The sequence below is a fragment of the Micromys minutus genome (assembly GCF_963924665.1).
Source record: "Micromys minutus genome assembly, chromosome: X".
Lineage (NCBI taxonomy): Eukaryota > Metazoa > Chordata > Mammalia > Rodentia > Muridae > Micromys > Micromys minutus.
In genome coordinates this window covers 40,556,080-40,573,297 of record NC_137970.1, presented here as the reverse complement: position 1 = coordinate 40,573,297, position 17,218 = coordinate 40,556,080, and the positions used below count along the sequence as shown (strand labels likewise).

Here is a 17,218-nt window from a genome sequence, read left to right as displayed (position 1 = left end):
TTTCTGATATCCTGTGGGCTTTATAATCTGTACACTGTGAGATGAAAAATTGCTGTGTACAGTCTAGTTTTGTGAATATTAGTACATATTGATTTTGAAACTTAATTATACTTTGGTGACTTCACATCAAATCCATACTGTTTTTCTTTCAGTTAGGAGGTTAGAGATGCTTTTTAGATTTTCAAACATAGCAAGAGGGTTTATTAGTGATTACCAGACCAAAATAAAACCATGTTTCTGTATAGCTGTGATTCTGGAGCATTAACTGTGCTAATGCATTAGTCGGTCCTGTCCTGAGAGAGCCTGTAACGGTTTTATAATTTGAATCATTTCAGAAGACCTGATAGAGGTAGGGGAGGAAAACTGTGAAGTCTGGGCATAAAAGGAAAGAAAACAAAAACTTTTTCAGACTCTCTATTGCCTAAGCTGTTGCTTTTGTTACTCGGTTGCCAGTGATAGTTACAGTAGCAGGGTATTTGAGCTAACATTTCATCACCAATATGTAAAACACTAAATCGAATACCTAAAGAAGCACTTGTGCTGCTTTCCTCCCAAGAGCATGAATGCTATGGGTGTAACACTAGGATGGGTGTACAGTTGTGAGTGTACTCTTGGCCAGCCTGGAACTTTCCAGAATTTCTTTTTGATTGATATTATCCTTTTTTCAGTCCAGTGATTAATTTTTATGAGAAGCATGAATTCCTTCAGTTTTTCTGCCTGCATATTAGATGATAGGTGCTTTATAATTGCAAGTGATAAATAGCATTAAAATGCACAAACCACCTTATACCTCCACATTTACATGTGATAAAAACATTCTTCTGGGTTGAGATGAGTAATTTTAAAATCCTAAAGCCACTAGGCATGATGGCACGTGACTTTAATCCTACCAGTGGGCATGTAAAGACAGCTGTATCTATGAATTCAAGGCCAGCCCAGTCTTCATAGGCCAGCCCAGTCTTCATAGTGAAACCCTGTCCCAACCACTCTCCTACACACACACACACACACACACACACACACACACAGGCATACTCCTAAACCCTCCCCCTGCAAAGGTAAGAAAACTATTTAATATGTGGAATGGGGCAACAATTAAATGCAAAATAGAACATCAGGGAAATTTTCTTGGATAGAAATCCATGGATAGCTAAGCTCAATAGAGGACAAAAATGCATGAAAATCTTATTAATAGTAGCTGTGCAAAGTAATTATCATATATAAGTAATCTAGTGATCATTCCTTTTGTGAAATTGGGGTTTTCAGGGCTGGGAGTGAAGCTCAGTGGTAGAGTAGATGCTTAGCATGTGTGCGGTTCTAGGTTTCACCTCCAGCACCAAAAATAATCAGTGCCTTTAATTTAATTGTACTTTGCAAGTCTGCAACATGGTTTTTCAGAAAGAACTTATTGTTTTAGAACTCAATGAGAGCAACGGTTGAACTACATGAAGATAAAAAAGAAGGCTACCCAGCTGTTAAAACTCTTGTTACTCTGGGTAAAGAAGACTTGTCCATTAAGGTAATCTGTTGTTTGCATTTTTACTTTAATCATCAGTTGATTTAATAGTATGAGAAGGAAGGAAAGAAAATAGCACTTCTTGAGTGTTATTTGTAAATAAAGTTACATATTTGTGCTTTCTTAGCAATGAACTGACCACATTCATAGTGAGGGTCCTAAAGGATGCTATTGTCTAGTGACATTATAGTCATCTTTTTCTGTATAAGTATATTTTCATGATGACATTGCCTAATGACACATTTCTCAGAGTGTGTCCCTGTTCTTTATGGAAACATGACTATATTGTGCTGGATTTTTGGCTTAAGTTACTACATTGTATGTTCATGAGTAGGACCTCAGTCCCAAGCCTATCAAATTTTGCTGCACTACTCTGTCTCTCTTGTTTACGCTGGCCCCAGAGGAACCACTTTTCAGTGGGAGTTCAAAGCTCTTACTCATTTTAGAGCCTTCTAAGCATGTACTTTATTTAACGAGCTCTCGTAGCCTCCTTCTTAAGCACAGATTGATTCCCTTTTTATTTTTAACATGTTGTGCCCTGCAGATAAGTGACTTAGGTGGTGGAGTCCCACTTCGAAAAATAGACCGTCTTTTTAACTACATGTACTCAACTGCTCCTCGTCCCAGCCTGGAGCCTACAAGAGCTGCTCCCTTGGTAAGCATGGCAAACTGCTGCAGAAGAAATGGTCTTTAATATAGGCATGGGGAGCTGCCCATCTCCTCAGGTGGTTGTATTATTAGCCTTCCCTAAATGGGGATGTTTCTGGCGTAGTTGGGAGCAGAGGCACCTTTCTGCCTTAGCTACTTAGTGTGTGAGTTCTTTGGACTGAGAGTGCTTTTCTAATTTATCCAAGAAACACTCCAAGCTGAGTGTTTCACTCCCAAATACAGTATGAAAAAGCTTTTCTCTGTGGTAAGACTGCTGCTGGAGAGCCACTTACATTATGCACCACCCTCAGAGAGCTGGACATTACCCATGGGTGAGCAAAGGGGCAATGTAGAACGTGTGGCTTCAACTTCGTAGGAGAGATTTTAGTGCTGCCCTTCCTTATAGGCACAAGTCACCCACAGCTTTTAGGTCACCACTGTCAAATTTGTTTATATAATTAAAACATTTAATTATAAAATCATTGGAATTTTCACATTGAATAATGTAAGCACAAAATATATAGGTGATGTATGTATTTTCAGAGGTCTCTCTGTAGCACTCTAGAAATAACCTTGAGCCTTAATTCAGGCAGTGAGAAAAGCCTCTGGTTACCATGGTAGCATTTATTCCTGGTAGGGCCACACTTTCTTCCCCTGCTGAGTGTTTCTAATTGACAAACAACAATTGAACCCTTTGTTATTAAACACAGCAATGTATCTATCAGTCTGCAAAATGGCTCAGGGTATAAATTAAGTTTCATTTTAAAGTCCTACCTGACTGATCAGCACATAAGATTATATTTTATTTGTATGAATAAAATCAAACACTTTACATTGTTATTTGAGGCAGAGTTTGTTAACTCAGCATGTGGAAAACTGAGGAAGTCATTTATACAGGATTCAAGAAAATTCATAAAAGATCAATTTGGAATAGTATTAACCTAGACCGGGGTCTGGTACAAATTTTGTATCTTCCTCAGTTGTTTAAAAAGAATATGAAATGTCTTCTTAAAAGAGCATCCTGAGGGTAGCTCTTTATGACATGTTTTTCTTTGAGAAACAGAGGACTCCAAGAGACTGGTATTTATCCACCTTGCCATGAGGGAGAAAGGGTCAAAGCAAATGAATAGCAGAGCAGTCTGGGAGCTTTCTGGTCTACTATTATGGCTGCCTTTGAGGAAATGCTTCCATCCACATGGCTCCCATTTAATAAACTGTCCTCAACTTTAAAGTGGGTACACAGCTGTGCAGTACTAGAAACAGTTTCCTTTGCAAATGGCTTAAGAGTTTTATGAATCTGAGCCTTCCTTCATATATTTTAACTGAACAAATTTTAAACTGTTTTATATGTATACATATTTTGTGTGCCTATATGTATGTATGTGTGTCATTGCATGCTTAGTACCAGCAGAGATCAGAAGAGGGCATTGGATCCTCTTGAGCTGCAGTTATACATGGTTGTGATCACATGGGTGCTGGGAGCTGCGAGAGCTGCAAGAAGAAGGTGGTCTTCTGCAAGAGTAACCTAGCACTTAAATGCTAAGCCACCATCTTTCTAGCCACAATGACAGATTTAAACAATTTTAACTATTTGTGTGAGAGAAGGAGAATGAGTTTGTGTGTGCGCACACAGTTTTATGAAGTTGAATTCTGTCCCTTTACCTTTCTGTTTGTCCAAGGATTGAGCTCAAATTGTCAGGGTTGCCCAGCAAGTACTTTGACCCACTCCACCATCTCACCAGCACAAGATCTATTCTGTGTTGGTGCTTTGAGACAGTCTGATATCATCCAGTAGGCTGATAGCTGACTGAAGCTACAACGAATGAGCCTGAACTCTGGATCTTCCAGCTTAGAGAATAGAGCTATGTGCCTCCTCAGTTTAGGTGCTGGGGAATGGAATGGAGGACCTTTGGTGTGCTCGGCTGGCGCTGTCCCATCAAGATATATTCCAGCACCTGAAATGATCTTATTCCCATGTATTTATGTCCCCAGTTTACTCTCATACACTTCTTTGTACATTAGAAGTGTTACTAGACTTTGTCCTATTTATGATACTGGATACATGATGTCTGTGTGCACTGTAAGGTGAGGAGCCATCCATCCAGCCTCTATACAGTAGAGCCAAATGATATTTTCTGTGGTGAGGTACAACCTGAAAGCCACTGTTTTGCACAGTAGGAAGTGACCTAGAGCATGGCACAACCTCATCTCCATATGTCTGAATTTCCTTTTTGGGAGAATATCTACTGTGCCTGTTAACTTATACTTTAGCAGGTCAGAAAACAACTCTGTGGGGTCAATTACCACTTCTGTTTTTATGTAGACCCCAGATACTGACATCGGGTCCTCAGGTTTGTCAGCAAATTGAACCATCCTACTAAATTAGACTGTGTGGTAGATACTGCATAGCCATGGCCTTTTCTATTATATGTGAATTGTTATCCGCTCAGAGGTGAGCTTTCCGTTTCATGGTGAGAAAAGTCTTAAAGAAGTTGAATGAGCTGCTCAGTCACACAGAAACATATACTTCAGAGTCAGAAGCCTGTGTGACTATGACCCTCTTTCCTTAAGGCCCTGTTCCTGATCCAGATTTAATCTAGAGTGCTAAAGCTTACTGGGTAGCATCTCTCTCCATAACCACCTGTGGCCAACCACAAAGTCACCGACTTTAGTCTCATTATTTTTATTCTTGTCTGTGACCTTTTCTTTAAAATTATTTACTGTCTGTCAGTTTGATGACATTGAAATATAAGAAGGTAGTAATTTTTATTCTAAAAATGCTCATTCACTATATCAACATACTTAAGCTTTTCCAGATCCTTAGATAGGACCTCTAAGAATTTTTTTTCAGTGGTTTAGTGTAGTTATTGGTAAATTTCAACTCTTGCTTGGTAGTGGTACGCACTCCTTTAATCCCAGCACTTGGGATGCAGAGGCAGAGCCAGCCTGGTCTACAGAGTGAGTTCCAGGATAGCCAGGGCTACACAGAGAAACCCTGTCTCACAAAAATTTTTAACTTTTGTGCTATTAATTCTTACTTCAGACACGAGGGAAATCTGATAATGAAACTTGATGGATGTTTGCTTCGATACAACACACTCTGTAGTTTGATGATATTCACTCACCACTGTGTCCCACATATCTACCTCCTATTTATTCACTCTCCCTCCACTTCCCATTTTGCATCCCCCCCCCCTTTTTTTAAAGAAAGACACTGTCTTGCAGCAGGCATCCTCTGCCCTCCTTCCCAAGATGCTCCCTGAGCCTTAAGTATAGGTTTGGCAACAGAGGACAGGCACCCTATGAGAAGTTATTCTCTGCATTTTCACCAGTGTAGCTTTCCATAATGGGCTCTGCTGCAACATGCAACAACAACAACAACAACAAAAACTCTTTTAAGGTCACAAGCTACACTTACCTGCAGATATAATAAGTATACACTTAAAAAGTAACACTTGGAGCTCACAGTATTGTTCAGTTGGTGGAGTCCTTACCTGGTATGAATTAAGCTCTGGATTCTAATCCCCAGCACTGCATAAGCCAGACATGGTGGTTCTGTGCCTATAATCCTAGTACTTATGAGGTGGAGGCAAGATGATCAGGAGCTCAAGGTCAATCTTAGATACATAATGAGTTAGTTCAAGGCCAGCCTAGATACATGAAACTTTGTCTCCAAAAAGTTTGCCTGATTTTATGCTCATATATAGCTAAAATTTTACTTTAAAATGCTAAAAAAATTAAAATGGCATGTGGGGTTTTTTATATGCAAACTTCATAAGTGTTTTTTGGTTTTTGGCGGGGGGAATAGTGAATTTCGGTTATAGATCATAGATGCAGCATTATAAAGATTGAGTTATTAATTCATTTAATTTAAATTCAAATCAGGGATTCGTTTTAATCTTCTGTAAGTGGTCCCCTATGAAGTATTTGTACTGGTCTCATTCTATTAATTTTCTTTTCTTAATAGGCTGGATTTGGTTATGGCTTGCCAATTTCCCGACTGTATGCCAGATATTTTCAGGGAGATCTGAAATTGTATTCCATGGAAGGAGTTGGTACTGATGCTGTCATTTATTTGAAGGTACTGTCCTTTGTTTCTGTTAGCATAAAGGCCTCTTGACTTTATAAATCTGGAAGTACCCATAACCATTCAAGAAGAGCTCACTGTATCATCTCTTACCTTGACATCAGACTTATAAAACCATAGTATGCCTCACTCCTGATTTTATGACCAGACATAACAAAATAGGTAACATGGAAATATGAGCTTAAGTTTTTTATTTTTATAATCATAGATCTAGTTTTTCAAAACTGTATGTTCATTGAAAATCCTAGTTTAAAGGGAAATAGATTACCAATAATCTTCTCATCTTTTGCTTTATTTTCTCAAGTTATAAGAATTCAGTAATGATAATATGGTTATATAAAATTATCTATAGATCTTGAATCAAGTGAGGTAACCTAGCTCAGACAAATATCAAATGCTTGCTCTCAAGCAGATCTTAGATTTTTTAAAAAATTCACTTTACATCCCACTCACTGCACCCCATTCCATCCCAGTCACCTCTTCCCTTCTCCTCTGAAAGGGTGGGGAGGGCCTGGATGTCCCCCAGTTAGGCACATCAAGTCTCTGCAGGGCTACCTACATACATCCTCTCCAACTGAGGCCAGACAAGGCAGCCCATCTAGAAGAACATATCCAACATACATACAACAGCTTTTGGGGGAGCCCCCCACCTGCTCCAGTTGTTCAGGACACACATGAAGACAGAGCTACATATCTGCTACATATGTGCAGTGAGGCCTAGGTCCAGCCAGTGTATGCTCTTTGGTTGGTGGTTCAGTCTCTGAGAGCCCCAAGAGTCCAGGTTAGTTGACTCTGTTGGTCTTCCAGTAGAGTTCCTGTTCCCTTCAGGACCTGCAATGCTTCCCCCTACTCTGCACTAGCTGTGGGTGTCTGCATCTGTCTGAGTTGGTTGGTGAGTAGAAGCTCTCAGAGGACAGCCATTCTAGACTCCTGTCTTCAAGTATAACAGAGTTTCATTAATAGTGTCAGGAATTGCTGCTTGCCCATGGGATGGGTCTCTAATTGGGCTGGTTATTGGTTGGCCATTCCCTCTGTCTCTGCTCCATCCCCCATGCCTGTATTTCTTGTAGGCAGAAAGAATTTTAGGTCAAAATTTTTGTGGGTAGGTTGGCATCCCTATCCTTCACTGAGGTTCCTGCCTGGCTACAGGAAGTGGCCTCTTCAGGTTCTCTATCCCCACTGCTGTGAGTCTTAAGTAAGATCACCTTCTTTGATTCTGGGGAGCCTCCCATATCCAAGTACTTACTCTATATGCCCCCTTACTCCTGTCAGTTGCAGATTTCCATTCATTCTCATGGCCATCTGGCCATCTCTCCTGTCCCTCCCCACACCTGACCCTGAAACCCTACATTCTCCTCCCCTGTCCCCTCTCCCATCCAGTTTCCTTCCTCCATATGCCTCTTAATGACTATTTTATTCCCCCTTCTAAGTGAAATTCAAGCATCTTCACTTGGGCTTCACTTCATGTTCAGTTTCTTTGGGTCTGTGGAGTGTAGCATGGATATCCTGTATTTTATGGCTAATATCCACTTATAAGTGAAAATATACCATGCATGTTCTTTTGGGTCTGGGTTACCTCATTCAGAATGATATTCTCACATTCCATACATTTGTCTGTAAAATTCATGATGTCTTTACTTTTAATAGCTGAATAGTATCCTATTTTGTAGGTATACCATATTTTCTTCATCCATTCTTCAGTTGAGAGATATCTGGCTTGTTTCTGGTTTCTGGCTCTTACAAATAAAGTTACTATGAACATAGTTGAACAAGTGTCCCTGTGGTATAGTGGGGCATCTTTTATATATATATGTCCAGGAGTGGTATAGCTAAGTCTTGAGGTAGAACTATTCCCAGTTTATTGAGAAACCGCCAAATTGATTTCCAAAATGGTTGTACAAATTTGCATTCTTACCAGCACTGGAGGAGTGTTCCTCTTTCTCTACATCCTCCCCAGCATGTGCTATCACTTGAGTTTTTGATCTTAGCCAGTCTGACTGGTATAAGATGGAATCTCACAGTTGTTTGATTTGTATTTCCCTGATGACTAAGGATATTAGACATTTTTTTGAGTGCTTCTCAGTTATTTGAGATTGCTCTGTTGAGAATTCTTCGTTTATTGGAATAACTTCTTGAGTTCGTTATTATATTTTTTGAATATTATCCCTCTGTCAGATGTAGGGTTGTTAAAGATCCTTTCCCAGTATGTAGGCTGCCGGTTTGTTCTATTGACAGTGTCCTTCGCCTTACAGAAGCCTTATAGTTTCATGGGGTCTCATTTATCAATCGTTGACTTTAGAGCCTGAGCCATTGGTGTTCTGTTCAGGAAATTGTCTCCTGAACCATTGAGTTCAAGGCTATTCCCCACTTTCTGTGCTATGAGATTTAGTGTATCTATTTTTATGCTGAAGTCCTTGATCTACTTGGACTTGAATTTTGTGCCGGGTGATGAATATGAATCAAGTTGCATTCTTCTCCATGTAGACAACCAGCTAGAGCAGCACCATTTGTTGAAGATGCTTTCTTTTTTCCCATTATTGGGAAAAAAGTGTCCAAATGCATGGGCTTATTTCTGGGTCTTCAATTCGATTGCATTGGTCAAACAGTCTGTTTCTATCATGTAGTTTTTAATCACTGTTGCTTTGTAGTGCAACTTAAAATTAGGATGGTGATTCCTCCTAAAGTTCTTTTATTGTTCAGGAATGCTTTGTCTATCTTGTGCATGATAGGAGTGGCAGAGCCTCAGATCAGCAAGAATTTATCCTGAAATGCTCCTTAAGAATCTTAGTTTAGTTTATGCATATTCTCTGGTGGTTTTTTTCTCTTTTTTTATTAGATACTCTGTATTTACATTTGAGATGTTATTTCTTTACCCCACCTCGCTCCCATCCCTCCTTCCCCCTCCATTTGCCTTCACAAAGGTGCACTCACTTCTGATCCCCACGTTTTCTTTTATGATTTTGTTGAGAATATTTTCTGGGCCTCCGAACTGGGACTCTTCAACTTCTTCCATTCCTATAATTCTTAGCTTAGGTCGTTTCATGGTATCCCAGATTTCCTGGATGGTTTGTGTCAGGATGGTTTTAGATTTAACATTTTCTTTGACTGATGAACCAATTTCTTTTTTTAAAAAAATATGTATTTATTTATTTAATGTATATGAGTGCACTGTATCTGTTTTCAGACACACCAGAAGAGGACATCAGATCCCATTACAGATGGTTGTGAACCACCATGTGGTTGCTGGGATTTGAACTCAGGACCTCTGGAAGAGCAGTCAGTGCTCTTAATCACTGAGCCATCTCTCCAGCCCAAACCAATTTCTTCTACTGTGTCTTCTGCCCCTGAAATTCTCTCTTCTATCTCCTGTATTCTGTTGGTGATGCTTGCATCTGCTGTTCCTGTTTTCTTCCCTAGGTTTTCCATCCCCAGGATTTCCTCAGTTTGGGTTTTCTTTATTGCTTCTATTTTCACTTTCAGGTCTTTTACACTTTTATTTATTTCCTTCAGCTGTTTAATTGTATTTTCCTGTATAACTTTAAGAGACATATTTGTTTCTTCTTTAAAGATCTCTATCTTTTTATTTAAGGAATTTATTCATTTTCTCTTTAAAGGCCTCTATTGTCTTTTTAGGTTAGATTTAAGGTCATCTTTGTGTTTTGGTTATGTTAGACTACCCAGGGCTTGCTGTAGTAGGGTAGCTGTGCTCTGAAGGTGCCATATTGGCCTGGCTTTTGTTGACTGTGTTCTGTCAAGGGCTTTTAAGCCATCTGCCTGGTTTTGGTCCCTGGATGTTCTTGTTGTAGTAGGTACAAGTAGTCTTGTTGTGGCAGGCCTCTGATGGGTATCCTTGGGCTGTGTAGTTCTGGATCAGCAGGTTTGCATGGTTCAAGATTTACAGGTATGGTGAAGGGGTGTACAGAGAGTTAGTGGGACAATGGAGGTCCTCTGGGTTTAGTGGACTGTTCAGGGCAGCTTGGTTGTCTCAGAGGACACAGCGGAGACAGGTGGATAAGGGAAGCTAATCTGTATGATGGAGGTTGGGGAAGATTCAGATCTTGGCTTTTAATTTGTCTATATGTGTACATATGTGGAACTGAGTATCAAGACAGGTCACAAAACTATAAAGAATTCCATTAGATAAAAGGAAGGTTTTTGAGGATGGAGGATGGGAGAATAGCACATAAAAGCAGAAACTACTAAAGTTGAAAGGTAGGGATACAAGGAACAGACATGGAGATGGAAGAGTAGAGCTGGAGGGGACGGGAATCAGTAAAAACACACTATATATAAAAATGCCTTAATGGAGCCTGTTACATTGTATGTTAATTTTTTAATTAATAAAATTATAATAGCCATTTAAAATGTTTATCTAGTAACTAATGTCTGTTAGTTTTAAAAACTGTTCCAGTTTTTCTCATTTGTTGGTGGTGTTAGACTTTATTTCTGAATTCTAGAATTTTGGTATGTTATTTTAATAGGTAATAGAGGCATACAGTAACATTTAAATGTTTCAAAAGGTGAAATGCAATGTTTCACTGCTGGCACTAAGCCATACTTCTCTTCAAGTGATACTGGGTTTCTGTTTTTTATGGAACCTCCTAGAGTTGATTCTATATTTATAGGGGCTAGGGATGCAGCTCAGGCATATAGATTGTGCCTAACATATACAAGGCTTTGGGTTCCATTCCCAGTATCATAAAGGCAAAACAAACAAGTAGAAATCTAATAGAGGAGTTGAATGTGGCAGCACACACCCTTAAGCTCAGCACTTGAAAGGCAGAGGCAGACTAGCCTGGTCTGTGTATAAAATAGATTTCAGATCTAATTTTAAAGACATTTCAGCTGCTTATTTTTGTTTTGTAAGTTTGGAATGTATCCTGCAGAACTTTTCCACATTGAGTTACGTAGAACTGGCTCATTCTTTTGACCTGAGGCATAGTTGATTACTAGAAATGAAGTCACAGTTGTACTAGTTATTTAGATGTATATCTCAGTGATGGAGTAAGCTTGCTTCCTTTGGTGTTGAAGATGAAGCCCAGAGCCTCCTGCATGGTACTAGACATGCTCTCTACCGCTGACTACATTCCCACACTATAAATAATAAATGATGCTTAATGGCACTTGATGGCAAATGCTTATAAGACTGGTATGAATAAGACTTTACTTCTTGGGTACTTTTTGAGCAGCAAATGCCTCTTGAACAAAAATGATAGATCTTAACATATATTGTCAATATTAGTGAGTATCTCAAAGTAGTATTTGATAATTATAATATATTTTGTTTCTGTCATATTGTTTCAGTATTGATTTTGAGTGAGTGAGCAAATGATTTCACTCAAAGGGTTCAGGACATTTTTCCTGGTTGGTCTTAAGTAAATCTAAAAAATAAATGTTAATATTTCAAAAATAAACATATGGTTACTGGTGTTTAAAGGAGTAAAATTTGTGAATTTCATGTGAAAAAAATAGCATCCAAGATCTTTGGTGTATGTATTTTTTTGTAATAGGCCCTTTCAAGTGAATCCTTTGAGAGGCTGCCAGTTTTCAATAAGTCTGCATGGCGCCATTACAAGACCACTCCTGAAGCTGATGACTGGAGCAATCCCAGCAGTGAGCCAAGGGATGCATCAAAATACAAGGCTAAACAGTAAGAAACCACTTCGATTTCCATTATAAAATATCTGATTTGTCTCCAGAAAGTACCAGGCAGACAATTGAACAGTATTTTACACCATGCATTCTCTGTGATTTTTATCATTGGAAAAGCAAAGTGATCCTTAGAAAAAAAGAACGCTTAGAGAAAGACTTTTATGCTGAAAAGGAGAACAAGAATTGGGTAGCTAGAATCATCATTTAAATGGAATTCCCTCAGTCCTAGGAATCCTTGGACTTCAGAGGTATTGACAGTGAAGAAGGGTTTATTCTACTGTGAATGTTGTTTTAAAACAATTAAGTTTTCAGTTTATTGTCAGTCTTATAAATTTACAGAAATATGCTGAGAAATTTTGTGGGCTAATACTGAAAAATGAAGCTAAAATTAATCACATAGTGAAACATTAGTCTTTAAAAAGGAGATTCTGATGCATGCTTCAATGTAGATGAATTTTGAAGTCATTATTTGATGTGGAACAGGCCATACTTAAGTGCAAATAATATCACACTTTTATGAGATACCTAGAGTGAGCCTTTCAGAGTTGGAAGGTAGATGGATGGCTGTCAGGGCTTCATGGGAGGTAGAACAAAGAATTGTTAATGAGAACAAACTTTCTGTTTGCGGTGATGAGAACGGTCTTGGTATAAGTATTGGTGATGCTTGTACAACAGTATGAATATGCCCAAGCCACCAAGCTGTTCACTTAAAAGTAGCTGATGGTAGGTCCTTTATAATGCATCATTTATCACAGTAAATTATTAAAATGAAAAGTTGTTACTTGTAGAATAGTTGTCACTGTTTTATGATAGTAAGGAAAAAAATCTAGCCTTTAGTTTCCAATTTTTTCAATTAAAATTATCTTTTCTTAATTTATGTGTTTAAAAAAAACTAACAGAAAAATCTAACTTAAAAAACTTTCAACTTAAAAAACATTAAGTTAAAAGAAAGAAAAGCTGGGTGCTGGTGTTCACTCTTTAGTCCCAGCACTAAGGAGGCAGAGGCAGGCAGATTTCTGTGTGTTCAATGCCAGCCTGGTCTATAGAGTGAGTTCCAGGACAGAGAAACCCTGCCTCACAAAACCAAAATAGGGGGAAAAAAGAAAGTCAAAACCAAACTCAAACATAGCATTGTCTATATTTTAGATAATTTCCACTATCTTATCTCTCTCTCTCTCTCTCTCTCTCTCTCTCTCTCTCTCTCTCTCTCTCTCTTTCTCTCTCTCTCTCTCTCTCTCTCTCTCTCTCTCTCTCTCTCTCTCTCTGTGTGTGTGTGTGTGTGTGTGTGTGCTATATTTTTTCTTCAAATGAGATAGATCACTTTTCATCCTGTTGAACAATATGTATTTGTTTCATTTAACTCTTTACTTTTCTGTGTCAGTGTAACTTTCATCTCATTTTCTAAAATTTTCTGAATTGTCCAAACTGGGATCCATTCCAGGACCATATGACATATCTGGATAGTCTCAAGTGGCTTTCAATATTGAAAGTGCTGTGATTGGAAGACCATGTCAGAAAACATCTCCACCTTGATTTGTTTAGTTTTTTTTTTTTTTCTGAACTGTCATTTACTTTGTTTCTTATGACTTATGACCATATTTGGTAGAAACCAGAAGTCGTTACGAGGCTCTCAGTGAAGCTTTTTTAAGTTTTAGAGTTTTTTGTTGTCGTTTTGTTTTTTACTCTAACATCTATCATTACTGTTGCAGAACTATATTTTAGAGTCATGATTTCTGCTTGATTCACTACTGGAAATAATATGGGTGGCCCATAATTTAGGTGACTGCTGGTCACTATGGCAGTGGTTCTCAACCTTCCTATTCTGTGACCCTTCAATACAGTTCCTCATGTTTGGTGACCTGCACCTATAAAATTATATTTGTTTATACTTCATAACATATTTTGCTACTGTTATGAAACATAATGTAAATAACCCTGTTTTCTGATTGTCTTAGGTGAGCCCTGTGAAAGGTCATTCAATAGCCTGAGTTGAGAACCTCTGCCTTAAAGGATGGGATATAAGTTTGTTGCCTTTGTGTTTTTGAACATTGTAGATTTAAAAGTGTTTTATTATTTTATACATTATATTCACTCCATACTTTTTTATTGAAGTATATAACATATAGTAGGAATGTCTACAAATCTTGTCTCTGTCTTGACATACTTTTACATCTCTATTTCTGATACCCTGGAAGACTCATTTCTAGCCAGGTTGTTCTCCTCTTTCCTCTACCATAGAAGATGCTTTCTGACCATCACTGGAGGTATTTTTAAAACACAGAACAAAAACCACATGTAAATATGTCCCCTTGGCATCTTTGCCCACTGTGAAATCCATTCATGATACTGCATGCGGCAGTCACTGTCCTTTTTGTTGTTTCAAATGGCACACTTTTAGATAGTAGGAATTACTTTGAACTTGATTTTTTGTGTTCCAGTGACCAAAGTGCATTGATTTTTTTTTGAAAGTTGCCCTACCTTGTTGCCCAGCATATATCCTAAGGTCATCTTTCACCCTCCGTGTTCCTATCCTGGAATCGGCCATCTTAGAGTTCTTTTTAACTGATATTAGCCTAATCTTGGAGGGTAGGAGTGCTCATTACACTTCTTCTAAGCCCCTTTTCCGGACAGAGGTTCTGAACACACACACAAATATGTGTTTGTATATACCCATATACCTAAGTTAATATTAATAGTTTCATTCTATTTTAACATTGATTATTTCTCTCTCATATTATATGCATATATTTTTTCTTTATATATAAAGTTTTCTAATATACTTTCTAAGACATAAACCTTGATTCTTAAAATTTTTAACAGAACAGAACAGAAACATTCATGGACAAATGTACTTTATATGCCTTTGTAATTTTATACCATTATAGTAAATGCTGGTGTTTTCTAATGAGTGGCATAAAGAGCAAAAAGCATCTGTGCTGTTGTTTAATCATTCCTGTAGACTCAAAACAGGAAAATTAAAGGGGTTAAGTCATTCACCATCAGTCATATGATAGTATCAAGAGAGTTATCCAGCTGTTTCCACAATAGGTGATCCTCCCCCCAACAAGGAGGAGATGTACTCTGAACAGGTACACAAGGCTTGATTGCATCTCTTTCTGTTGAGCATGCTTGAGCTCTCTCTCTCTCTCTCTCTCTCTCTCTCTCTCTCTCTCTCTCTCTCTCTCTCTCTCTCTCTCACACACACACACACACACACACACACACACACACACACACACACACAATGAGACGGGGGAGGGGGGAAATGTGTGTGTGTGAGTGTTACCATTCTCAGCCAGTGGTAAGGAGATTAGTTTGGGAGCCTATATCAGATCAGTTTACTCCAATCCCATTTTCAGTCTGTGCGTAAGCCAAATATCTTGTTGGACATCAGTGGAAGTCAGAAGCAGATGGATCTGTAACTTTTAGGCTACCCTGGTTTACTTAGCAAGTCCCAGGACAAGTAGAGTTACATAGTGAGACCCATAGTAAATAGCTCATTATTGCATGCTAATTAAAGATCAGTCTTAATTTCCAGCATGTTGTTTTCAAACATCTCACAAAAATAAAACCCTCAAGTAGTTAGATTGGCAACTTAAAATTGTTAAGCTCTACAAATAGAATAACAGTTAAGTGCCTGGGGAATGGCCCAGGAAAGGCACACAAATGGGACAGCTGGGGTTTTATGGAAAGAGGTCTAAAAGATGGATTCTTTAGGTAGTTTTTAAAGCAGCAGTTTTATTGAGATATGATTCTCATACCCACATAGTTTGTTCTTTTGGAGCATACAGCTAAGTTGTTTGGGGTATAGTCAACGTTTACAACCCTCACCTCTGTTCCAAATTGAGACTTGGTCAGGCAAAGACGCAAAGCCAATATGCATTAGTAGTCACTTTACAGTTCTAATCAATTTTTCTTTGGTATTTTGAAGCACAGCTTCTCTACATAACATAACTCTGGCTGTCCTGGAACTCACTATATTATTCCAGGCTGGCCTCTAACTCAACAAAAATCCAGCTGTCCCTGCCTCCTGGGTGCTGGGATTAAAGGCATATGCTACCATACCTGGCTTCTAATAAGATTTGTTATCATGTTTATTGGATATTCTTTGTATTTACATTTCAGATGTTATCCCCTTTTCCCCCAGTCCCATCCCCTCCTCTCCCTCCCCTCCCATTCCTCCATGAAGGTGCTCCCTCTCCGAACCTCCCTCTCCCACCTCAGTGCCTTAGCATTCTCCTATACTGGGAAAAACCGAGCCTATGAGAATAAAAACTGTTGTAAAGTTTACATAAATAGTAGACTACAACTTTTTCTGTAGTAACTATACAAAATAATTCTAAGTTGAGGCAAAGGTTTTGGAATTATTACTGTAAATGTTCTGAATAAGTTTTGTTTAAAATAAAGGAGACTATACTCATGAGCTCTCTGGATTCTTTTCTTTATAGGGACAAGATCAAGAGTAATAGAACTTTGTAGAAAACTGAGTGCTGTGGTCATCTCTGAAGAAAGATTACCTTCTGCAAGTCAACTAGAGACCCGTATTTCTAACAACTCTTACCCGTGGCACTATTATCCCTAATGCCTAGTTGCTTACTTTGTGTTGGCTCAGTATGTCCATGGAACTCTCCCTGTAGTTATTCCCATTGTATCTTTCACTAAAGTTGTAGCTTCAACAATTTTTCATGGTGTCTTGCTATGGCATCATTAGCACCCATCACAACACAGCATAGAACCTCCTAATGCTCTTGTACCCTATACTCTCTATCTATCTTGTTAACGGAGTTTAGTGTCTGAAGTCTTCCCAGAACTGTGCGCTCCTTCCTCATTCCAGATCCCACAGGTCCTGCTGTTGCTGTTTGTGACCAAACCTCCAGCTAGGGCTTGGGGAATCTGGAAGTGGGAGGCATCAGAGGAGTTCATCTTGACAATTCAGTCCCAGGGTTCTTCCTGTCCCATATACATCTTCCCCTTCCATCTGACCAGATTCTCATTGTGAGGTGTGGTACTTGGATGTTAGAACCTATTCATCTGTATCAATTTTACTTTAAAGTTCATTTGCTTACTTCTGTTCCATTGATTAAAGCATTCTAAATGTCGTCTTGGAATTTCTCACTTAACACCTTGGATTGAAAGATTTTAAGGGAAAACACACCTCCTAATCTACTGAGACTTGTAAGGAGTGGGAAGTACAGGTTGTTCCCATGAAGGCTCCACCATATGTTTGTCCTATGAAATCCCTCTTGTAGTCATCTTAGGAACGAGAAGTCCCTGTGTCATGTACTCGACTCGCTGTAACAGAGATTGTCACATTA

The 17,218-nt window shown here is 38.7% G+C and overlaps 1 protein-coding gene across 1 annotated transcript in view; it reads left to right on the top strand.

Annotated features, from left to right (window-relative positions):
* PDK3 (pyruvate dehydrogenase kinase 3) overlaps positions 1–16,875 on the top strand; it is a 63,601-nt gene extending 46,726 nt beyond the window's left edge. Inside the window, exons 8-12 of the mRNA XM_080909904.1 lie at positions 1,418–1,519; positions 2,061–2,171; positions 6,132–6,245; positions 11,762–11,901; positions 16,352–16,875. Coding sequence (XP_080766030.1) covers positions 1,418–1,519; positions 2,061–2,171; positions 6,132–6,245; positions 11,762–11,901; positions 16,352–16,382 — 498 coding nt within the window. The 3' untranslated portion in view covers positions 16,383–16,875. The remainder of the gene's footprint in view (positions 1–1,417; positions 1,520–2,060; positions 2,172–6,131; positions 6,246–11,761; positions 11,902–16,351) is intronic.
* Positions 16,876–17,218: the final 343 nt, after the last annotated feature.